Source organism: Canis lupus, chromosome 15, assembly GCF_048164855.1.
Source record: "Canis lupus baileyi chromosome 15, mCanLup2.hap1, whole genome shotgun sequence".
NCBI classification, from domain to species: Eukaryota; Metazoa; Chordata; class Mammalia; order Carnivora; family Canidae; genus Canis; species Canis lupus.
The window spans coordinates 43,782,237-43,807,623 of record NC_132852.1 but is presented as its reverse complement, the minus strand read 5'-3'; the positions used below and the strand labels follow the sequence as shown (position 1 = coordinate 43,807,623).

At 50.1% G+C, this 25,387-nt stretch overlaps 1 protein-coding gene across 4 annotated transcripts in view; it reads left to right on the top strand.

Annotated features, from left to right (window-relative positions):
• Positions 1-25,387, top strand: part of DPP6 (dipeptidyl peptidase like 6) — an 826,229-nt gene that overhangs the window by 712,571 nt on the left and 88,271 nt on the right. For all 4 annotated transcript variants that reach the window (XM_072776861.1, XM_072776859.1, XM_072776858.1 and 1 more), the window contains exons 9-10: positions 18,254-18,408; positions 20,886-20,983. In XM_072776861.1, the coding sequence (XP_072632962.1) occupies positions 18,254-18,408; positions 20,886-20,983 (253 nt within the window). The remainder of the gene's footprint in view (positions 1-18,253; positions 18,409-20,885; positions 20,984-25,387) is intronic.

Below are 25,387 nucleotides of genomic sequence, written 5' to 3'. Positions count from 1 at the left end.
AGAAAGCATCCAGAGAATAACAGGGATCCCACAGGGCCAGTCTATTCAGAATGGATGCTAGGAGGTGGGAGACGTGAAAGGAGGACAGTGGGGAGGGGTGCACTGCCTGCCAGGGCACATGTGAGGTTAGCGAATTTCTAAAAATAAAAATTTTCAATAGAAAATTCTATTCTCTATTCTATTTTCAATAGAAATGTGAGAAACACATTGGACCATCCATATACCACTGAGGCAGGATATTCCAAGAAATAGCTAGGGTAACTTTTTATCATTGCAGACTCACCATTTTGCATCCTTAATGGCTAATAGCTAAGAGGAATAATCAGAATCACCATCTTGTGTGATTTCTTGATTGGTTTCTTTTTTTTTAAAGATTTTATTTATTCATAAAAGACACAGAGAGAGAGAAAGGCAGAGACAGAGGCAGAGGGAGAAGCAGGCTCCATGCAGGGAGCCCGACGTGGGACTTGATCCCGGGTCTCCAGGATCACGCCCCGGGCCAAAGGCAGATGCTCAACCACTGAACAACCCAGGCGTCCCTGTGTGATGGTTTCTTTGGGAAGGTTGACCACCTTGCAGTCAGCTCTGTTCCTCTTGGGTCTCTGTGAAGTCTGTGAATTAGTGCACACGGTTCCCAATGAGCAGCTCTTGACAGCAAACCTCAGGTTCTCAGAGTTAGAAGCTAAATCTTTGAAAAGCCAGCAAAAGCTTTGTTAGTGTCTTAGAAAGACGACTGATGATTTTAATTTAACATGAGGAAATGATCTGCTTGGACTTGTGAAATCAGAAATAAGAGCAGTGTAAGGGGGAACGTTCTCTCAAAATATAAGAAGAGTACCCACTGGTCTTGCAAAGTTTTGCTGACAATTACCTAGTCCTGAGAGATTTTGATAAATAATATACGATATCCAGTGCTTATATGTTTTAAGTTTTTTCGTTATGCATAAGTTGTGAGATTAAGACAAGCCCATCTCCATCTTTTTGTTACAGAAGCTTAATGAAATGTGAGTGTTTGTGGCTAAAATCCTTGATGCCCTTGGGAGCTCCAATTCCTTTTAGTCTCTCTGTGTTCTTACATCACTGGGACGTTAGACTATATTTACTCTAATAGTGAGAGTTTTATTAACACAGTTCTATGAAAACTCAAGTTGCCAGTGCTTGAATGAGGACAGTCAGGCTCCATGCCGGGTGTATCTGAAACAGTTTTATTTGAGACTCAGACACCCCATCCAAACTTTTGCATGTGGCTGTCAGACTACTTTCCTAACCTTAGTTAGGCCTTAGTTTCTTTTCCCTTTTCTGAAAACACTGCTGGAATGGATTAGATAACTCTAAACTCCCTCCTATCACTAACATTTTCATACTTAAATATCAGTCCTGTAAACACATGTGATGACATAAACTCTGTATTCAAGCCAAATGACTTCGCAATGAAATATTTACCTGTAAATATTTACATGTACTTAGTGAACCTGCTGGAGCAAAGGTCTCTAGTCATAAGCAGTGGGGACAGAGCTCAGGGAGTGTCCCCATCTCCTTCCCCTTTCCTTTCTCCCACACACAGGGCACTTGTGCATTAGGAAAAGCTTATCCAGCCATTCTGATACCTCTCTACGCTCTGGTGAAATTATCTGCTGTAAAGGATTCAACTTGATTTTCTTTCTTTCACCCCCATTTTCCTTTCCTTATATAAAATTAGCATTACTAGTATAACTTTTTGCTGTGCTAAGAGCTGCCCTTAAGAAGGTACAGGTGGGTGAAATGGCCCCTCAGCTTCTCCACGTTGGGGTAACCTGACCTTGGAGGCATGAGGAAGACTTAGTCTTGTCTGTCACTGATTCTACAACAAGTGAACAGAAGCAGCTGACTGGAGGAGTCAGGTTTTGGGTCAATTCACATTCTTGCTTAGCTCCCCAACCCTGGAAGAGGCCGTCCTGGAAGGTCAAACAGAGGGAGGTCACTGTCATCATGTTGGGTTGTCCTAAACTGCTTCTTGCATTGGGCAGAGGTCCAACACGTAGGCCTGATGTCTCTAATGGCACAAGCTGTATCTCTGAGCCCCAAGCACACCCCAGAGCCCAGGGACCCAGCAGTCTCTAGGGAGGCAGAGCATCTACTCTCTCTCTGCTCAAGCTAATGAATCAGAGTACATTCCATGCAAGGACAAGAATTGTCCATTCAATGGAAGATGGGCCCAGGAACTACTGGCTGCTGGCTGTACCCAAAGAAAATGTGACCTTTCAGCTTTTAATGAGAAAAAAAAAATCCAGCCAGCATGTTGTTCTTTTTATAGGAATAAGGGCATCTGGCACTTACTTTATTAAAAGAAAAACCCAGGCCCCTGCATGGACACTAAACCTGTGAAGTGTTGGGATTTTAAATAGATGTTCCTGGGAAGGCGCCCAGCCAGGAGGCTGCTGCATCACATCTTGGAGGAAGCAGGCTCTCCCTGGCCTTCAGGACAAATCCTCTAGACTATGGAAGATTCGAGATCAACTTATTCTCTGCTCCACACCATCATTTTTTTGGACTCTTTTATGTGTTCAGCTCAGACTCTCTTAATCACACTCTGGCCTCCCTTTCTCCCAATCACAAGGTTCTGTTAAAGGTCAGCTCTCCCCCAGCTCCACATGGTTGCCCCCCCAATCCTGGTGCCCATGTCTCCAGACAGGTATGAGGACTGTGAGGAATTTGCATGTAACAAAGTCCATTCCATAAGGAAGATAGTCTAAGGCTTGGCAGTGGGCCCCATGCCACTCATTTATTCAGGAATTGGATGCCAAGCCTCTGCTCCGTGCCGAGCATTGATTACTCACCATGAAAACACAGTGCCCGACACAGTACAGGCCTTTATAAAGTGAAGGAAAGGAGAAGATGAGGGAGGGATGTGAGTCAAACCCTCCCCTCATGGGATCGACATATGGCAGCCATCTGGGAAGCTGGGACTCTCCTGTGAAGCAGCGCTTCCTTGCATCACCAGGTGTGCATTCATGCATTTATCCTGCACCGAATCCCCCCAGGCTCCTCGTGGCAAACAAAGATGCTTTATGATCTGGATCAGCCTGCAAGAAGTTTACATAATACAAGATGGTATTTAATCAAGTCCTAATTATGTGGTACAAGTCTTCAACACAATTTAGACACTTTCGGAAGAATGACATAGTCTGGTTTAAGACCACAAAAACATGAAAATCAGAAAACCAAGCAGCAATTTAATGTATTAATTCAAGAGCTAACTCTTTGAACTTTTCCCCAAACGTCCTTCCATCAAGATATCACCAGTACATAGTCCCCAGGCTCTTCTCCCATTTCTGTCTTTCACTAGATCTTGCAAGATGACACTCGCATAAGCCTGTTCTACTGGGGAGACTTAGCGTCACCAGGGGATAAGATGATGATGAGAACATTTGTGGCTGTCTCCCTACACGGTCACCTCCCTAAGGATGACTCATGATAGACAGGCAGGGGGTGTCTCAGGGTTCCCCTTCTGGCTTTGATAGACAAATCTTTCCCTCCCATGTTCCAGACCATGGGAGGTGGCTGCCACGAAGCAATACCCTCCGGTCGGGCTCTGTGGCTCCTCCCAGCGGTCAGCTGCTGAGCACGCCTGACCTCTGGCTTCTCCACCTGCCTTGGCACTTAGGGGGCCCTGGCCATGGTGTCAGGGATCCCGATAGGCTCTGGCACTTAAGAATAGAGAGACAGACCTCAGCATTTGGCCTCTCCTCCCCAAAATACTCAACATGCCAGAAATTGACCCTTATTCCTAAGACAAATCAAGGTTTCCATGGATTCTTCAGGGAGTGTAACCTATTATACATTGGTGGCCATGCACATTAAAACAAAATAAAGCCAGAAATGAGAGAGAAATCATCATGAGTGGTTATGGCTGAAATTTGAGGAAGGTGAGGCCATGGTTTTCCTAACAGCCAAGCTGTGTCCAGTGGCTTTCCTAGCTCAGGCTTTGTGGGGTTATCTCCAGCACGTGGGGATGCGGGCTCTCTCTATGGGCCAGGGTTTTATAGAATTACTTTCATTTCATTATAGCATTTAACTGAGTCTGGAAAAATCATCATTAAGGGAAAGTAAAGCTGAAAAGGGAATTGAAAACCACATACCAGAGAGCTTTGGGGATCCGGGGAAATAAACTTTGCAACGTTATGGGCCTCATTGACTGTGGCTCACATGGCACAGGAACAGAGAAGGGACAGGTGCTTTCTGCCCTGAGATCTCCCCAAGCAGGCTAGCACCCAAGCAGAGGAGAGTCCTAGAAGAGGCGGGAGTCCATGTGTGTGTGTGTGTGTGTGTGTACACACTTGTGTATACGTGTGCATTCATTTGTGTGCATATAGACTCGCACTTGCTTGTGTGTACATGTGAAAGAAAGGTGGATTCCAAGTAAGTTGCTTAATCAAATACCTACTTTAACAAAAGTGTGAGGACCTAGGGTTTATTTATGCCGAATGTCACCATCTCCTGGGATTGCTGGGCCCTTACCGCACTGCCCTTCCTGTACTGCACACGGGACCCCTCTTGGCCAGGATGTGGTGTGGCCCAGGCTTGCAGCGGCTTAAACGGCCCACCCACACGTGGGGCCCAAGGCACCGTCCGAGGCCTTGGGCAGCCCACCCCACAAAAGCAGCTTGAAAATTTTCTACTTGGAAGACTCCAGCTGTAGAGACAAGTATCTGTGCCTTCCCCCCGCCCCAGCACAAACAGAAAGAGGACGGGAGAAGCCACAGGTTAGCAGCCAGTGAGCTATAAGGAAAATCTGTTCCACCCACCCGGCCCTGGAACAGAAACTGAAACCCTCAAACCCGGACTTCGTTTCTTCTGCCCTGCGGGGAAGGGGACACTGCCCTCTGGTGGCTGGCCCAAGCAGCCGGGGTGTGGGGACCAATGCAGGGGCCCTGGGTGTGCAAGCGCTGGGGTTTGCAGGTCTCTCCGATGAGGATAATGAGATGCTCACAGTGTGTAATATGCAAATCACACGCCGCTGATTAGCCAGGGAGGCTGTGAGCCTTGCAAGGTAAAAGCTCTACTTGCCTCCTGGCTTGACATTCACCGATTTCTTTTTTAACCCCCCATTTAATTCTGCTCCCGGCACCTTGGATAAAATATTTAGAGGCAGAAAAAAAGGCAGCAGATGCAAGCAGGAATAAATAAGATTTTCTGTATTTAGAATGAGGCCATTTATTTCTGAATACAGATCTATCAGGCATGTTATTTATGTCTTTTGCGATTTTCTAGCACCAGATTCCTCGGGGTGCTTTGGTTTTCTCCGATGTGCATAGTAGTGGGGATGTTGGGACCCTATTACCAGTCAGAATCCATGGGGCCACTTTATTTAGAAACGGCCCAAGCCCCATCCCACTGCATTGCATTTTCGTCTGTGCTTTGCCTCCCTCAAAGATGACAGTCTGCAATACTGATGTTACTGAGGTAGATGGATTCTCCAAACGCTGGTGCCTAAGCTGCCAGCCTTGTGAGCAGCCCGGCAGAGGCTGTAGCCTCGCTCTCTGCGTGGCCAGCCCCACAGTGTGGTGGAGAGAGTGGTGGGCCCGGAAGAGAGACTAAGCCAGGCTCTGCCCCCATCCTGGGACTCTGGGTCAATAACTCCGTCTCCCCTCCCCCAGTCCTCAAAGCTGGTGTTGAGTCCAGCTTCCCATGCTTCCTTTCAGCCAACTCGGTCAACATCCTCGGGCCTCAACCACCTCCTCTGTAAAATGGAGTGACAGACGCAGTGGCCCCCAATTGGGGCCACCAGGGCCATCGAGTGTGCTGTGAATGTCCAGTCTCTAGTAGGAAAGACTTGATACCAGGCTGACGGCACCTGCCCTGCCCATCCCACCAGATCCTGTGAAGCTCAGAGGACACAGGGCACCTCAGCACCTAGTTGGGGTGCTGGCTGCCTGGGGGTATTGTTATCTCCAAGGAGAGAAGAAGAAACTGGGAAAAGGATGAGCTCAGGGCACAGGTAGGCAAGGGTCTGTGAGAGAATCCAGAGAACATTCGGCACATCAATGCCGCGGAGGATCCGGCAGGACGTGGTTCCACTGGTCCTCTCTTCAGGGGAAGGCGCCTCCCTTCTGAGCTCCAATGGCACAACTTAGAAAAATCACCAAGAGTCATTCCACTCTCGGATTAGAATCCTACAGCAAGCCGGACACCCCCAGCCTTTGGACCAGGACCATGATGCCCTCCCCATGAAAGGAGAATGTGGAGCTCCGAGTTTGCAGTGAGGACAGGATCTGTGAGAAGCCAGCCTGATCCCTCGTCACCAACCCCCTGGCCTGCCTGCTGCCCTGAGGGCAGAAGTTCGTCCCACCTACACTGCACTGAAGAGCTGGGTTTCAGGGGCCCCGTCCTGCTTCGTCTCCATTTGCATATCCCAGGGCCGTCCCAGGGCATAGAGATGTCTTCTTCACAAATTGGACCAGAAATCACAGGCTCAGAGAATGTGGCAAACCCGCAATTGCACAGAAGTGGAAGCTGAGCCTCCAGCAAAGTTGGTGCCCTGGTCAGAGCCAGGGGTTTGGAGTCAGGCAGCCTCAGGTGCCAGTTGTGTGAGCTCGGCGATCCAGTCCCTGTGGCCGAGCTGCGGTGGCCCCACCTGTGCTGTGGAGAGCGGCAGCCCCTGCTGGTGGCCCCAGGGTGACCGTCACGGCAGGTACAGCGGTGTGCATGCTCGGTCCGTTCTGGGGCACTCAGCAGATTGAAGCTATGAGTACTCGTGTTGTCACTGTTAGAAAACGCCATGCATTAGGTTAAAAAATGGGACAATTTCTCTCTTCTGACACTGAGTCAAGGCCCAGCATCCTTGTAGGAGTCAGCCTTCATCTCTGCTTGTTCATACCACCCTGCAGAACGGGGAACAGTTATCCCCGTTCACAGCCTTGGGAATCTGGTGACAGGGCGTAATTTATCGGTCAACACTGGTCATGTCTATATGATGAAGGGGAGATGTGTCATAAAAAGCAAAGCACCTCACACCCCAGAGGCATGATTGACATTAACAGTATAGCAGCTGCCGTACGGAGCATCATGGTACCAGCGTGGATCAGTTTCTCATCTTTCTGATTTGTTGATTTATTATAATAAGGAGAGTGAGTGGATGGAGGCTGGGGGCCCTCAGCTAACCGTGCTGTTTGGTTTGCTTGGGTGCTGGGTCTTGTATGAAGAGAAGACCTGGAGCTTTCTCGAGGAGCGAGTGGTGGTGGTGGTGTGAGGAGCCACAGAAGGGGAGTTGTGGGGGCCCAGCTTGGCCCTGAGTGGGGAGGCAGGTTACACAGAAACCGTCCTGCCCATCTCGACAGCGTTCCCTCCTGTTCCTGCCCACACTGTGCTCCTTGAGATCAAGTGGACCCCAGAGCTCACGTGCCCAACATTCCCAACATCGGCAATGTCAGGCAATGTTCTGGAGAGATCATCACCCGGTGCGTCATGTACCCTACAGCGCACTGGGTGGGGCAGGGGTGGGGGACATCACGTGGCAGGCCATGCATCAGGGAAAGGGCAGCCCTATGACCTCAATGATTCACCAGTTCCCCTCCACACTTGGTCTCTCTTGGGTGAGGGATGTGAAAACGGAGGGCTTGAGGGGTTTGTTCGGGACCACCGGCCAGCGCCTGGTGGGAGCATACCCATTTCTCTGATGCACTACAGCCACTCCTGGCAGCAGGTGGGGTCGGCGAGAACAGGTCTGCAGTGCCAGCATTAATTCTGGATTGCCCGTGGCTTCCAAACTTCAGGTCACGCCCCAGTTGTGCAATCGATTTAGTGAAGTAGGGTGGTATTGAAGAGGACAGAAGCTTTCATGGGAACGGGTAATCCACTAGAGGGCAAGTGGGAGAGAAATGGTAAGAATGGGAATGTTGCATGGAAAGCTGGGTCATGGTCCCACACAGTGGTGGCCATCGTCACTGACCATTGCAGAGGATGACCTCACCCAAGTGGTGGATGGCAAAGGGAAACTTGTCTGCAGATGGACAGCCTTTGGGGAGGGCGGGGCGGGGGGTCCATGTTCCCAACACAGGGCATTCTCCTAGGACAGGTGATGGAGCTGTAGCCTATAGAAGTGGGGACATGGGGTCAGTTTTCTTTCAGCTCTTGGACCCAGCCAAGCTCCTGAGCTCCTGGCTTCTCTGTCACATCCAGACTCAGCGGTGCTGTGGTTCTGAACAGCAGGACGTACAGAAGGCAAATGAGGGTGGGAAGAAGTGTAAGAAACCACTGAGTGGTAGGAAGGTGACTGTGATGCTCTCGGGGTGATGCTGGCTGCAGCGGGGAAGTGAACCCCACACGGGTCAAGGCTGCCGAGTGTCAGGAGTGTGTTTCTGGCACCTTCTGATCCTTCCTCACCCTCTGAAACGTAGTATTATACACTGGTCTACAAAGGTGCACCCAGGTGGAGGCCCCCTAAATCTGTGGTTTCTGGGAACCCAGCAGGTGTTTCTGACTTGTTGGTACCTCCTGTGCATCGAATCTGTGGAGTTTTGCCCCTCGGGCAGTAGACAGGCTGCACTCAGGCCATGGCCACATCCTCCCATTCATTCTGTCCCTTTCTTCAATGCAGCCCCCCATCTGGGAAGGGCTGTCCAGCGGAGGCACATGGCCTGGGCTTGGGGTAGAATAAAGCTCTCGTGCCCATCTGGAATGGGTGACCTCACGCCCTTAGCCTAATGCACAGTGCAGAGCTGCTTCAGTTAGAGCGATGGCAACAATCCTGGGAAATTCAGGGGAAGGACACAGGTGGGGACAGGGGTAAGCTGTTAGGAACGGCCTGGCCCCTGCTGGGGGATGGGCCTAAGTGCCCCCCTCCCACCTCTCCTCCATCTGCACCCCAGAGACAGCACAGCAGCTTACCCTCCCCGTCACCGATTCCTGGGCCATTTCCCCGCGGGCAGGATGTGTCTGCATCAGTCAAAAGGCAGACTCTTGTTCTTTGAACAATAGAACCAAGAATCATTCATAACTTGGCTGTTGTTGGGCATAGAAACTGTTCTGAATGCTGTTTATAATTTACAGTTAATTAACCTTCCTCTTTAAAAAAAAAAAAAAAAAGAAGAAGACGCTTAAGATCTAATTTCCTGTCTCATACACGTTGTTTTTGATAGCCATTGTTTCCAAAATATGTTTTCACTGATATTAAGAAATAATTACACAGAATATCTGAGACTGATTAAGGGGACTCTGCTCCGTTAGGATTTTCTTTGAAAATATGTATAATAATGAGCTTTTCTGCAGCATATTGTAAGAGGAAATATTATTCTCATGACACAACTTTAAAAAACTCAATAGATAACAGAAATGTTACATATCATTTCAAGGCTGTAATTTGCTTTTTGGTGAAAAACCCTAACTTTCAGAAGAGGACAAAATAAAGTCAGTACTTTGAAAAAAATAAAAAACCTTCATAAATACAAACTGCGGTAAATCTCGTTCGGTAGCTAAGTCACTATCCCATTAAAATTCCAATTTCAGAATCTCAATCATTTTTTTAACTTTCTTGTGAATATTAACAGGATGATCAGCTTTGGCAAAGGGCCAAGAAGAAAACCATAACTGTCTGAGGAAATCAAAAAAATCATTGCAGGGTTGGTAATATATTTTACCGAAGATAGTAACCCAATCACTGTATAGATTATTAAATTAATATCAAAGTCAGTTAGCATATTACAGTGGAACATTCTCTCTCTCTCTCTCTTTTTTTTTTTTTTTTTAACATTGAATGCCCTTTGGGAGCTGAATTTAAAACAGTGTTTGGCCAGTGCCGGGGTGCAGGTGGCAGGCTGCGTCCGGGGCAACTCTGTAACGGCATCTGATCAGATGACCTGAGGTCCATGGGACGCATCACAGTCCACATTCACCCTCGTGTCATTTTCAGTGTGTTCCCAGGGTCCAAAAGCACAGGGCCCATCCAGGGGTGCCGTGGGGCAGAGGTAAGGGAGTGGGGTGGAGACAGGAGGACACTGAACAAACGTGCTTGCAGTCAGTATTTTGCACAGATCCACCCTCTCACTTACTGTCTGTGATCGGAGCACACGATTTCACCTTTGCCCCTTCAATTTCCTCCAGGAAGAAAGCCAGGATAGTCACGGTCGGTCCCCGAGGTGGCTGTCTCGAGGATTAAGCGAACATGTGGTGCAAGGGCACGTGGGCGATGGCCTATGTGGTTTGGGCGGAAGAAAGCGAGAAAAACCATGTCGCCCAGTGTCGGCCTGAATCAGCCCTGCCTTCCCAGCCATGATCCTCCGTGTTTTTATTATAAAAGAAACGTCACAAGGACTTGATGGGGGCAGGTGGTGGGGAGCAGTGGGTGTTTGGGTTGTTTTGTTACAGAAGAAACATAATTTTTGCAGAAACTTTACAAAGTGTGCCAGGAGAATCCCAATGACCTTTCCAGCATGTCGCTGCAGCTTGTCCCAGGGTGTCTGGAATAACCCGCTGGGACCTTGTAGGGCCATTTACCCTTTGGCCCTCCAATGACCAGGAGCCACGAGGGTGATCCATAATGAGGGTTCCCCAACCTCAGGTCTGTTCCGTGACCAGATGCCCAGGCTCTGCGGGCACAAGCCCAGACGGCTCAGCAATGTCTCCCACTGGGCCACTTGGTCGCTCTGGTCCTAGGCTCATCTTCTGTTTGCGCTGCTTCTGCTCCCTCGGTTGGCGCTACCATCTGTCCCCGTGACACTTACAAGGCACAGACACCAGTTACTTAGAAATAATAATTAGTCTAACTCTTACAGCAACAGCCCAGTGAGGTACACACTGTCATCGCCCCCATTTACAGATAGGGAAGCCGAGGTCACACAGTGACGGGGCTGGTATTTGGGTCTCCCAAGCCCAGCTCCAGTGTCCATCCTCCTGAGTACCGCACACCTGACCACTGCAGGGCAGGGGACTCTTCCCAAACACCCAGTCTCCTCCTTGGTTCCTCTCTGGGAAGCCCTCGAGCATGGTCCTCGCCCACCATCCCGGCCCACTTTGTGACACTTGCAATTGGCACAGGTGCTGCTCCTGAACAATTTAGGTGAAACAAAAGAATGAGGTCTGGCCAGGCAGCACCATCCCTCCCCATTCACCTCTCATCCCTCCAGGGAACAGGTGTGGCCTCTCTGCTCCCTGCCGGGTGTTTTTGTGACCCCCCCCCCCGCCCCGCCCCAGCAGGGACGGGCAGAGGGTCTGCAAAAGCACCTGCTGAACGCCTCCTGCTCCACACGTGCATGTTCCCTCTTTTCTCCTGCAACCCCCACCCTCCCCCTTTGTGGCTTAGGATGATTTTTAAACATACACAAAGTCATCATGGAGTAGGAGTACCTGCACTTGGTGGCATCAGCACGGAGGATGAGGGAGGGCACTTTGGTTCAAGTCTTGCTCTTATAGATCTACGGTAAGATTCTTTGCTCTTTCATGGGTCAGATCCTTATGGCAGAAGCCCGTTGTCTTTTCCATCCTTCAGACCATGCGTCGTGGTGCTTGGATAGTTGGTAGCCAGTAGAGTCACTGGGACAAGAAATCTTGGACATGCAAAATAGGGATGTTGACCCCACAGCAGGGCTCGTGATTCCACTCATTAATGCCAGCATGTTTAGGGCTTTCAAGTTCACTGTTCTCTGTCACCACCACCAGCGCCCCCCCCTCCCTCGGGCCATGACCCTGTGGCCAGGCCTACTTTCAGGCTCTTCTAAACTCATACGGTGTTCTAGCAAATGCAGCCTTGGCAAAACTTGCTTACTGTGGGTGGTGATTTTTTCAAGACTTGGGAAACAGCATGGCGTTCAGTCTGGCAACAGGCCTTCTAGAATCTGCTCTCAGGAAGCCCTGTCAACATCCAAGTCAGCGCCACCAGCCATCGGGGTGGGGAGACAGGCTGTGGCATGATATCCACGAGCCCGTGAACCCATGGGCACGCCCGGTTGTACGCATGACCAAATATGCTGTACATCACCATGCAGTTAGATATCTATTCAGGAGGGATGCCTGGGTGGCTCATGGATTGAGCATCTGTCTTTAGCACAGGGGGTGATTTTGGAGTCCCGATATCGAGTCCCACATCAGGCTCCCTGCATGGAGCCGGCTTCTCCATCTGCCTGTGTCTCTGCCTCTCTCTCTCTCTCTCTCTCTCTCTCTGTGTGTGTGTGTGTGTGTGTGTGTTTGTGTGTGTCTCTCATGAATAAATAAATAAAATCTTTAAAAAAAAATAGATATCCATCCGGGATATCAAGTGCTCTTGTGATGAATGGGATACAAATTGTTTTTTAAGGTTTGTGAAGGAGCTCAAACTGAATTAAAGCACAATATCTGCCTCATATTTCTGTAGAAAGGGGCACAGGATGACCTCATCTTAATCACATCTGCAATGACCTTCCAAATTAAGATCACATTCCTGGGGACCAGAGATTAGGATGCAGCATATCCCTCCGTATCATATGTGAGGGGGACACAGTTCAACCCACCACACACCTTTAGGGGGAACCTGTGACCTTCTGTTCAGTAAGGAAACCCCTGAAAATAATTTGGAAGTATATGTCATGTGTACTGATAAAGCTACATGCCTGTAGTTCCAAAATGCAATGCATATCCCATCAGATATAACATATTTGCCAAATTGGTCATTCTGTTTTTTTCAAAGATTTATTTTTGTATTTGAGAGAGAGAGAGAGAGAGAGAGGAGGAGGAGGAGGCAGAGGGAAAGGAAGAGAGAATCTCAAGCACACTCCCTGATGAGCACAGAGCCCAACAGGGGGCTCAATCCCAGGACCCTGAGATCATGACCTGAGCCGAAACCAAGAGTTGGATGCTTAACCAGCTGCTCCCCGCCCCGTGCCCAGAATTGGTCGTTCTTAACCAGAATACACACCAAAGCTTTTGCAGAAAAGACTCCTGTGTCCTCCCCCCGGCCCCAGCAAATACAGATTGCTCTGCCAGGAGTGGAGCCCTGGCATCTGTCCTGAAAAGTGGGCACCATCCCCATGTGCTTCCCCGAGAACTGCCCTAGTGATGCCAGGCTATCTCCATGGAACCGTGTCGGGGCCCCTCTCATTGTGCATGTGCCAAACACTCAGGGATATGTGAGAATTCCTCTTCTTTGCTGGATTGGCCTTTATTACCTTGAGCCCAAAGAGATTTTCGTCCTTCCAGATAAGCCCTCAACATTGTTTGTTATGAGGAAATAACATTCAAAGAGCAGAGTTGGCTCCTTTAAGATACGGTGACAAGAAATGAGGAACGTTGGCCCAGATCCTACTATAAGTGTTAAGCGTGTGGATGGATCTTTCTGCTGCTTGAAGGAGTGGCGGTCGTGACTCGTTAATGGCTCCAAATGTACTTTTCTTGTTTGATTCTAAAATGGTCCCTGGACAGGACAGGTGAGGTGAAGGCCAGGTGCAATGTCTAGTTTCTCCAGTTACTTAAAATAGCTCAGAAAGGCAAGCTGCTTGTTTTGCTGCAAGACAAGGGCTAGTCAGGTAATTTAGTTGATGAGATCGCTTTTGTTCCTCTGCAGAACCCTGTCCTTAAGCTGCATTTGGTCCATGGCATGTAAGCCAACCGCCTTATGGAGCCGGAGATCTTGGAGAAACTGTTTGCAGAATAGAGACGTTCATAATTAACACAAAAAGGTCAACAGTCTCATCGGCCTGGTCCTTCTCCCCTTACTTACACTCAATTATGTCTTTACTGAGCAGCTAACACAGAGAAGAATAAAAATGCCAAGGAGCAATGCGTTACAGGGCATTTGGGGAAAGTAGGCAGCTCCCCCCACACCCGCCCCCGGTCCTGTGTGACCTAGCCCCCGCAGGCCAGAACCCCTTCCCGTTGTCCATCATCTCGCCATGGGATGGGAGCGAAAGGAACTAACATTTGCCAACACGCATGCCAGATGTTTGTCATTGCTGAGCTACGTGGTCTCTGAATTCCCTTCCACCCAGCATGTGCTATATAGTCTGAAGTGACCCTTTATTTTTTGCATTCAGATTCTCTGCACGGTGCATTGAGCATGGTGGAAGGGTACTGGCATTTGCTGATGGAATTGATGGAAACAGATGACCCTCTGTGCACGAAGTCAGGCCAGGCCTTCACCCCATGTTCATTCTCTCTCCTGAGGGCGAGTCTGGAAGCGGGATGCACACAAAGAGGGGTGGGAATGGGAAGCTGGCTCCCTTGCTGGCCTGCCCCCAGTGGCCTGCCGCTGCCACTGAGTGTTGGGGGCCTATCCAACGTGGGCTTGGTGTCACTTTGCACAAGGATGTGCACTTGGCATCCCTCCCGTTTCAGGGGATTGCTCTAGGTCCGAAGAGAAGAACAGAGTCATCTCTGTGGGGGTTGTAGTGGTGTTTTGTTTTTGTCAAAAGCTGCTTCCTCTGTAAAGCCTTGGTACAGCCAGCCATTCCTCTACTGGGATAATCCGGAGCTGGCCGCAAGTTCATGCGCCATGAAAAGCCACTGATTTTGGGCAGACTCTGCTTCCTTCCCTGCACCCCTTCAATTCTGCTCACTCTCTGTGATTCCACTCTCCTTGATTGGCTCCCTCCCCCCAGCCCTGCAGCACAGAAATGATTGAGCAGAATCACCGCAAATTGCATTGCAAATGGTGCCTATTTTTTTTCCAGCGGACCATCTGCTGGAGTCTATTACTCACCATCCAGTGCGCCAAGCAGAGGAGTCAGGTGGCTGTGTGTACAGTCACTTCTGAATCACCTCATTCCAGACTCACACCTGAAAGTCACTTTGCTGGCTGCTGGAGATGCTGGAAACTTACAGGCTCTGGAGAGGTTGCCTTCTTCCTTCCTTTTTTTTCTTAACCTCAGGAGACCTTTGGGTTTCTGTACCCTTCCTTGGGATGCCCCAAGATGGCAGGACTCTGGAGGTGGGGCTGTGAGGGGTGGCTGCCAGGCCCTCTTTGGACAGAGGGGCCTTGTTCAGGGGCTAGGGACTCTGCATCCTTCATCTATTGTCCACTAAGCCCCAGGTTTGGACCTGGTGCACATGCGGGAGACAAGAGTGCTGGGTGTTGGGTGACACTTGGCCATCTGGTGACCAGCCAAGTAGCAAACCCACATTGCCTCGAGTGTGGGGTCCTGGCAGCAGCTGGCAGCCTGCAGGAAAACATGTGGAAGGCAGGGATATGACAATACACTCACTGTGTAGGTGCCCATACACTGGGGCTCCCCCCACCAGGCCAGTGAGCCCAGGGCGGAGGGACAGCTGCGCCTTCAGGCAGCCCCCACACCCAGTATCAAGGGTTGGCAGCCTACCCTACTTGCTGGCCTGGGCTCGATGGTGAACACCTCCACAGCTGCAGTACACAGGGTCCCCAGGACATAGCCGTGAGCCCCAGTGTCCACCTTGCAGCCATCTGATGCCCGTGGTGCTTCCCCTCCAACCCTGCCCCCTGCCACACATCCTGGCCCAGCTCCCTCCTTTTCTCCTTGTCCCATGCCCCCCACCATGACCCCTCCTTCTGCTGTCCCCTTGCCTTCGTTCTAATGTACATTGCTGTCCCTTGTGTCACGTTAACTCACTTCATTTTCTCAGCTGATTTCCGGGCCCTCGATGGCCTTTGTGTCACCACGGGCACGCAGAGCCAGTGTATGGCACACACCTAGTAACAACCAGTTCAGTGTGACTTATATTCTGTGATTCTATAATCACATTGACCATTAATGTAAAGCAAATCTGAGGGGGAGTTCATTTATAATACAAATAGGTGGTGTACAAGGCAATCCCTTAACCTAAGAGCAGTTCAGCACCGAGGTGGGGTCTCTGGTCCCCAGTGATGGGGAACACAGGGCTAGCTGAGGACAAGGCATGAGCCCATGGCAGCACATTAACAAGCCCTTGAGGCAGGCAGAGGGACATTCCTCTAGGAACTCAACTGCCTCCATGTTCATACTGTGCTGAGGGCGAAAGGCCATCTTAGCCCGACCCCCAGGAGCCTGTAGGTCTACTTTTTTTTTTTAATTGGAGTTCAATTTGCCAACATATAGCATATCACCCAGTGCTCATCCCGTCAAGTGCCCCCCTCAGTGTCACCCAGTCACCCCCACCCCCTGCCCTCCTCCCTTTCCACCACCCCTTGTTTGTTTCCCAGAGTTAGGAGTCTCTCCTGTGCTGTCACTCTGTCTGATATTTCCCACTCATTTTCTCTCTTTTCCCCTTTATTCCCTTTCACTATTTTTTATATTCCCCAAATGAATGAAACCATATAATGTTTGTCCTTCTCCGATTGACTTACTTCACTCAGCATAATACCCTCCAGTTCCATCCACATCGAAGCAAATGGTGGGTATTTGTCATTTCTACTGGCTGAGTAATATTCCATTGTATACATAGACCACATCTTCTTCATCCATTCATCTTTCGATGGACACCGAGGCTCCTTCCACAGTTTGGCTATTGTGGACATTGCTGCTAGAAACATCGGGGTGCTGGTGTCCCCGCGTTTCACTGCATCTGTATCTTTGGGGTAAATCCCCAACAATGCAATTGCTGGGTCATAGGGCAGGTCTATTTTTAACTCTCTGAGGAACCTCCACACAGTTTTCCAGAGTGGCTGCACCAGTTCACATTCCCACCAACAACGCAAGAGGGTTCCCCTTTCTCCACATCCTCTCCAACATTTGTGGTTCCCTGTCTTGTTAATTTTCCCCATTCTCAGTGGCGTGAGGTGGTATCTCATTGTGGTTTTGATGTGTATTTCCCTGATGGCCAGTGATGCCAAGCATTTTCTCATGTGCGTGTTGGCCATGTCTATGTCTTCCTCTGTGAGATTTCTGTTCATGTCTTTTGCCCATTTCATGATTGGATTGTTTGTTTCTTTGCTGTTGAGTTGAATAAGTTCTTTATAGATCTTGGATACTAGCCCTTTATCAGATATGTAATTTGCAAATATCTTCTCTCATTCTGTAGGTTGTCTTTTAGTTTTGTTGATTGTTTCTTTTGCTGTGCAGAAGCTTTTTATCTTGATGAAGTCCCAATGATTCATTTTGCTTTTGTTTCCCTTGCCTTCATAGATGTATCTTGCAAGAAGTTCTACTTTAACATATAAAAACTCCTTTGGAGATTTCCTTTGTCTCTAAACCCCCAAGGTACGCGTTGGTGATCACCCCCCAAGCACATGGCCCACCCCTACACATCTGACGGGTCTCATGACTCAGGTTTAATTAGGTGGGAATCAGTGACCTTTCCCCAACAATAGCTACCCCCTCATGGTCCTGGAAACCCTGCTTCCAAAATTCCGTAGAGAGCGCGCAATCCCCAAATCCCTCCCAGCTCCCAGGTATATAATGAGCCACCCTTCACAGGCCCAGGGTAGCCGCTCTTCCTGCCCACAGGTCCTGGCCTTGGGCTTTAATAAAACCACCATTTTGAACCAAAGATGTCTCAAGAATTCTTTTTTGGTTGTCAGCTGTGGACCTCACCTATATTCCAGAACTTCATCACCCAGCACCCTGACTTGGTAACTTAGAAGGTGTTCGAGGAGAATAGAATTAATTGTTCTTTCCGGAGTAGATATCAGACCCCACAAAACTCATCCATAGCTAACTCTAATTAACCAAGACAGAATAATGGGGGGGGGGGACTATGAGAATTGTCATTTCCATTCTAGTCCTGTTGAAGATGGGGCCATGTTGCTTCTGTGCCACAGCAGGTGAATTTCATCATTTCTTTAAGGCTGAGGAGGGTGCTGATGCTTGAGCACATTCTCCTTTTGCACAGCTGCTCACGAGGGGGTGCATGTGCAGGCACCAACCCCCAGGCATCTTTTGCAAGCTGACCTGGGATGCAGCCTCCTGTATAGCTTACTTTCTCCCTTGGTTCTGCCTGGATGTGTCCTGCTTCCCTGTGGATTGATTTCCTGTGGTTCTGCTTTTTTAAAGCATCTTAAAATCATAACCCACAGTGGTGCAATAATAATAAGATTCAAAAAGCACATGTTGGGCTGATAGTGTTCAAATGTGTGCAAAAAATAAAAATAGAGTTTTCCAGACAATGAGCTTCTGTTCAGTTGGACCATGATTTATTGGGCTTCACCGTGCTGGGGTTTGGTGGTCAGCACCAGACATTCCTCGAGCCCCCATGGAATGAAGGCATACCCAGGACACGGTGAAGACCACTCAAAGGTTGCAGAAGATGAATGTCCCCAAGGGGATTCATGGTTTGCTGACCAGCTCGCAGACATGCTCACGCAGCACTGTTTCGCACTCCATGTGTTGCCTCTCTACATTTCCCCCTCTTTGTTTTCCCCTAGAGGAGATTTTGAAGACTCACATCGCCCACTGGTGGTCCCCGGATGGCACGAGGCTCGCCTACGCCACCATCAACGACTCCCGCGTGCCTATCATGGAGCTCCCAACCTACACCGGCTCCATCTACCCCACTGTGAAGCCCTACCACTACCCTAAGGTAGGCGAGGGGTAACGATACAACAAATGCTCCGCCTTTTCCATCAGCATCCTCCAACCCAGGTGACTCCAGATGTGGAGCTATATAATCAGACGTGTTACCAGCAATGCAGTAAACAGAGACGAGATTAATTATTCCCTATTACATTGCATTAAATTCCCATCTTTGCCGAGTTGAATTTGTTGGCAGGTTTATTCTATTTTAAATAATTGAACTACTGTTAATCATTTGTCTAAGCTTCATTAGAACCAAAATAAATACGTTACCTCCACCTGTGATGCCATGGCAACAGAAACTCCCACTGCCTGCTCCTGGGGCTCTCTCTCTTCAAATACCCATGTTAGAACATGGCTTCTGGGCGGTCAGAGGGACCTCTGTCTGCCACTGGTCCCCTGGGTCTGGGCCGGGCTGTTTTGTGCTTGGCCGTATTCTGACCTGTAGGCTCAAAGTGCTTCCTGGACCAGTTGTTGGCACAGAGAACGGCAAGGGTGCAGTTGAGTATGGAGGGGGTCCACATGTCTAACCCTCACTTTGTTAGCGAATTACACCATCCTGGCATGAAGGGAGGACCTGACACCAAATTTTATGCAGCCCACTCAACTGGAGAGACACTGCTGTCTGGCAGGATGGCTGCGGCCGCCCGGCTACCCACCAGCTTCACTAGACCCCGCCAAGGCCCGTGGGCCAGGCAGACGTGAGCTGCTCCCTGCCTGCACCTGCCTGGTGACAGAGCGCTCGCTTTCCCATCTGGGGCTGCCTTGGAAGGACCCCTCAAGCCTCTGCCAACGAGCATGGAGCCACAGCTCCCCAAACACCAGACGGCTTGGAGAGCTGAGGCCACAGGCCTCATGTACTAGGAATACAAGACGTGCCAACCTGCAGTTGGCAGCAAGAGGGGCAGCGATGTACAAGTGAGGCCAATGAGGTGCCCAGAGCCCCAGGCCAGAGAAAAGAAACACCTGGTGTACAGTCACCTCAGGATCCATAGAACAAACATTTATTTCTCAGAGCCCTGGAGACTCGGAGTCTGAGGTCAGGGAGCCAGTAAGGTGGGTTCTGGTGAGGACCCAGTTTCTGGCTTGCAGACCCTGTGTCCTCATGTGGCCGAGAGCGAGTGAGCTCGGGTGTCTCTTTCTCTCTGTATGAGGGCACTAATCCCATCATGGGGCCCCACCCTCATGACCTCCCCAGCCATAACCACCTCCCCAAGGCCTCAGTTCCAGATACCATCACTGTGGAGGTTGGGGCTTCGACATAGGAATTTTGAATTGGGGAATGGGGGACTCAGACGTTCAGTCCACAGCACCTGGTGATCCTGAGCCTTTCCCGTAGCTTTTTGATTGGTGTGGCCGCTATCCAGGGAGGTCCCAGCTCTCAGGGCACAGCCTTCGTCTCTGCTGTTCTCCCGTTCTGGGAGCGTCTACATGTCAACACACCGCATGGGTTTGCCTGTGGACAAAATTGTCTCAATCCTTTTTCAGCTGGTCTGGATTGAATTTAACTCTACATCATGTGTAAGAGTCCAGAATTTTACTCAGAAACCTTTAAATAATGCTGAAACCTTTAAATAATGCCCAATATTTGGACCCTTCTACTCCCCACTCCATGTGCCCAGTGTGGCCAGTGGCTGCCTGACTCATCAAACCACCCAGAGATGCAGTGGTTTCCCTGGTAAACCTTTTTACAGGGGTTTCCCCAATGTAGGAGTCATGACCCAAAAGCCATCTTGGTTTTCCAGTGAACCCTGGGCTAGGTGAAATCAGAATTATGATACCTCAGATGGTTCGTGTTTTCATGGAAAGGCAACGTATGCTGGCCAAGAGAATGCCCAGAATTCAGGTGCCCCTTGTCTATCATACCCTCTCCTATGTCAGAAGCATGAGTTGGTGAACCTGCCAGACTCCTGCCCCATACTGGCAAACCCGACATGCATGCATGTAGGGTACAGAGGAAGTGAGAGTGTCTGACAGACCCAGCAGTCCCGCTGATGCGGACTGACACATCTTCCCCTTCCAAGTGGTGCTGTTCCCCTAGAGGAGGGAGCTCGGTGCGGGGAACAGTGATGTGGAGCAGAACTCACCCAGCCCCTTTTCCAGGGACTTCCCTTTACCCCACGTTGGGCCGTGGCCAACGTTCATCTGGCCTGCCTCACCACCTCTGGGCATCACCTCCAGGAATTCCTCTCCTACCCCTTGTCTGGTTCCTTTTCCAGAGCTCATGATAATAATCAGAGGTTCTGGGAGGAATGAGAAGGGAGTAGGGTTTCTGGGGAAGGAATGGCGCCGGCCCAGTTACCTCTTGCCCTCCGTCAGGTTCTGTGCATGGGGGACCTGCTCTCAGCTAGTTGTGCTCAGGAGTACTAACCCCAAAGCCCCCCGAGTCCTGCCTGGGCATCTCCTGGGGAGGGCGGGCTTTGCCCCAGTAAGGCGCCACCCCACAGGAAGGCTCACTCACACCTCCTCCCTTTTACTTCACAGGCTGGCTGTGAAAACCCCAGCATTTCCCTACACGTCATCGGCTTAAATGGACCCACCCACGATCTGGAGATGATGCCACCGGATGATCCACGGATGAGGTCTGCTTCCTTTTCTCCATTATGTTAAAAAAATAACAATAATAAGATGAACATTCATTTACATGGTCTCTCCAGATTCATTTTACTGCTAATTTAAACATCCAGGAAAAAGGTAATGTTTTCTAAAGCTTTCATTACTGCTTCATGATTTGGTTTTCTGCAAAGGAACCTCCTTCAAACCAGTACTGCTATTTCTTAGTTAATCGGGAGCAGAGCACCCTCCCGGGGAGGCTGGGCTCCTTGGGAAGGGGCACGTGTGGTCCGCCGCACGCCTCCACCCGGGCACATCAGCTCACAAGGGAGGTGCTAGAGAACACCCACTGAGTGAATGGATGCAATCTCCACCCCCCATGAAAATACATGTAATTGGGTCGTCCTGTAAATGGCACCCCATTTAAGAGCAGTACTTCAGAACTTTACTTTACTTTACTTTGCAAAGCTTTACTTTGCCAGCTCCCGAGACTCGTGGTAAAGCCTATATTCCAATAAGCCACATCTCCTGGTTGGTGAGATAGCCTGGGAGATGTTGAGACACATTGACAAAGGTAACTGTCCTGTTATCATTAACATCGGGTTTAGGTAGATTTTTTTTTTTAATCAATCAAAACAACTGAGTAGGATCTCTCTAGCCAAAGTGCTCTGAATATCAGTTTCATCCTATCCCAAAGTTCAAACTCAGCCTGGGGACTGAGGATACTTGCAGAGCCTACTTACGTCATCCTTCCATGGTGAGCTATTGATGGGAGGCTGAAAAAAGAGGAGCCCACTGTACAGGCACCAGGACCCACTCATTGATAGACCTTCAAAGTCTAGAAATGGGTCAAGTCAAGCCAAGAATGACTCGTTCTGAGACTCCATAGAAACCCACCCCAAATTTTGCCATAACTCTAACCCAGGCCTTTACTATAATTAGTAGGTTCGAGCAGCTTCTGGAAGGGCAGGTGCTGTGGCCCCAGCCACTGAGGCTCCTCCACAGGCTCTGCCCAGGACTGGGTGCTTGGGTACTTGGTACTGCTGGTCTTCTGTGAGTGGGGTGGTCTCCTGCAGTGACCTCCTTAGTGAGACCCGTCTGCTCACACCTCATAAGCTTGAGCCTCTGCAGACTTCCACGGAGGTTCTTTCACTTTTCCTGCTCATTAGAAAGTAAAATGCTGCGGTCCTCGGGCAGCACAGACTCCTGTGCTCCATACATGGCTCCTCGCTACCTGTCTCCCTGCCCAGGATGGGTCTCCTCTGCATTCCAGGGTCACAATGTCCCCAGAGGCTATGAGCTGGCCCCTGAGAGACTGGCCCAGGGGTTCCCAGTGCCTTCCGTGTGTGTGCTGGCCAGTAGGGAAGGGGAGGAGTTGAATCAATTTGGCTGATGATGCATTTGCTGGGGCCGAAGAAAAGTTCGAGGTGTTGCTTTGTCTTCTCTCCCGAAGATTCAGTGTTTGATTGTTTTTCTCTCAGCCCCCATCCCTGCTAGGCCCTCCCGGGGCCTGGTCCAGCAAACTCTCTGAATTAATATGGAAAGTCACCTGGAAAATTTAAGCCATCTGTTTGAGTTAATTGAAAATCTCATTTAGTCAATTTGGTGATGCTGTTTCCGCAGGCTTGATTAGCTTCAAGGACAATGAAAAATTAGCCTCCATCAGGGCTTGAAGTTCAGATGCTGGTTTCGGGTTCTCTGCTCTGATTTCATAGGCAAAATGCAATAATGCTCCTCCCGTGTGGTATAAATCTGTAAAATGGAAAAGTCACGCTTTCTCATCTTCCTCCTCTGTCGCACATCCTTGAGGTTTTTTTCCAATGGGAGCCCAGGTACATCAGAAATCATAGAATAAATGTGAGCTGATGTTTATCGAACATTTCCTTTGCCAGCTGTCAGTGTGAACACTGCCAGCATAGCGGGGAACAAAACATGGAGCATGTGATGTAGGGACGGCAGTGTAGATGGAGCAGATCATTACCAGCAGCTGGATCATGTGGGTGTGAGTCGGGCCACCAAGATGCATGCAATGCAGGAGGTGGAGGCCCAGCTAGTCTGCAGGGCGACAGCACCTCTCTCAACCTTGGCACTAGGACATGTGAGGCCTGATGAGTCTTTGCTGTGGGGGGCCCACCTTGGGTTGCGATGGTCCCCGGTCTTGGCCAGATGTCCCCACATGGAGAACAACTGGTTCTCCAGAGTGAAGGTTCTTGAGCCAGCTACCTATGTTCAAATCCTAGTCCTGGGGCCTTGGGGACAGCACTCCATCACCCATCCCATGTAGAATGGAGATATGCTTTACCTACAGAAGTGGCAATAGATGTCAGGTGATATTGTGCGGGCAGACACCCTGTCTCGTAGCTGTCAACGCCACCCCTCAGCTTCTAGATCTGAGCCCATCCTCACTGTGGTTCGCATATCCAGCCATGCCCAGGTGCCAAGGCTCTGGGCAAAGTAAATGAGCATGGGTCCAAGATTTTGTTTAACTCCTGAACTAGTTAGGAGACCGGGGAGCTGTCAGAACCAGTGCAGAGGTGCTTGCAAAGCTAGGTGTGTGTGAACAGTGAAACAGAGAAGTGTCAGGGGAGGTTTACCAGGTTATAGACCTAGCAGGCCCCTCAGCTTGACCTCCAGGGATAGCTGATCCACCTGCAAACACCCAGGAGACCCCTCGGTGTCGGCAGGGTCTCCAGTCGATCAAGAGCTGAACCCAGGCTTGCACTGGACAAGTACTCAGGGATCTCGTTGCCTCTTCACAGGCCTCAGATGAATTTTGAGAATCTCCAAATGGCCTTGCAAACCGGACATGGTCAAAACAGACTTCCCGAGCTCCTTCCAGAATCCTGCTGCCTGTAGCCTGGCCGCCATGCTCAGACCTCTGACTTTCCTGTCTCCCCTCCACCCTGCAGGATCCTCACCCACAGAACCAGGCACCTGATCCTGCTGGCGGCCAGGGCAAGGTCCAGGAGCAGGGACTTGGGCCTGCTGGGTGCCACACTTGCCCTCCAGTCTGGGGTGGTACCTAGAACACAGGAAGAGCTCAGGAAACCTGTCAAATAGGCCCGTGAACAGAATGTGTAGCCGGTAAAATCTGACTTCGATTGGATTCTCAAAGGTTGAGATTTCTTTGGTTGGTTGGTACCTTTCTAAGAACCAGCCCTTTGGAAACGTTTGGCCATTGATGGCATCCTGCCATCTGGGATATAGGATACTGTGGGGTGGGAGGGGACAGCACTTCACCTCTGTCCATCTTGGGTTTTCAGGTGGGACTCCTTGACTAAAAGGTAGATGAACAACAACAAAAAAAAATCAAATAGTTGATTCATGTGCGTGCAGCATATCAGATGGTGAAAATCTGAAAAGTAACAAAGCAGCAGTTCGGATCTGCCTCTTACGTAGCACCTTCGGGCAGGAACAATAAACATGCGGAGAATTAACAGGATACAGGAGAGCAGCTTCAGGTTTCCAAGGACAGCAGGCCATGGGAGAGGAAGGCGTGTTTGCAGATCCCCTGGTGCATCTCTGGGCCAAGAGTCCATCGTCGCCAGTAAAAGGGGAATTTGTTTCCTGCCTTTAGACAAAGGGAGGAGCTTTTTTGGGGGGGGTTTGCTCCTTCTTAATTGCCTTCGGCTCAGAATAATTTTTATGTCAAAAAGGCGTATCTTGGGGCAACATATTCTGGTTTCTTTCAACTAATCCAGGAAAGGTAAAAATGAGACACACGTACCGTGCAGAGGAGTGTAGATGGGAAGGGGACCGACGCCGTGCCCCCAGCAATCTAGGCAGAGAGAGACGACACAGAAATACATCGTGTTTAAAAAAATTCAGTGCCACAAAATAGATATTGATTCTTTTACGAGTTTTGCAGGAGGATAGGGGAATCCCTTTGAGGGCAGAGGGCCGGCAGGGGAGGGTTTGGAGGCACAGCCAGGATCTGGGGAATTCCAGGATCCAGGCTTCCAGAGGAGCGGGGAGCACGGGGCCGGGGTTCGGGCAGGTGGTCTAGCAGTTCTGTGTTGTGGACTCAGTGGTAAAACTGTGACCCCGGGACCATGTCTATCTTTCCTCCCCTCCCAACTGGGCTTCTAGATTTGCTTCTAGATTTGCTGGCCGGTCTTGGTGACTCTCCAGGGCACAAGATCAGCCCCCCATGGGCTTTCACACGGCTCTGGCTGCCCCCACCCCCCAGATGGAGACACTGAGGAACGCAGAGGTTAAGGTGTCTGGATCCACACAGAGTGTGAAAGCAGGCACTGGGCCCTGCGCCAGGCGGCTGGACAGCCTCCAGAGAGCTGCGGAGAATTCTGGTCACTGTCAGCAGGCCGGTCAGGAGCCGTCAGGGGGAAGACATAAAGCCCCTCATCTGTCAGCTGTCTAATGTGTTGTCGGCTCACTAAGCAGCCTGACCTCCCCACCGAGGGTTCTCACATACA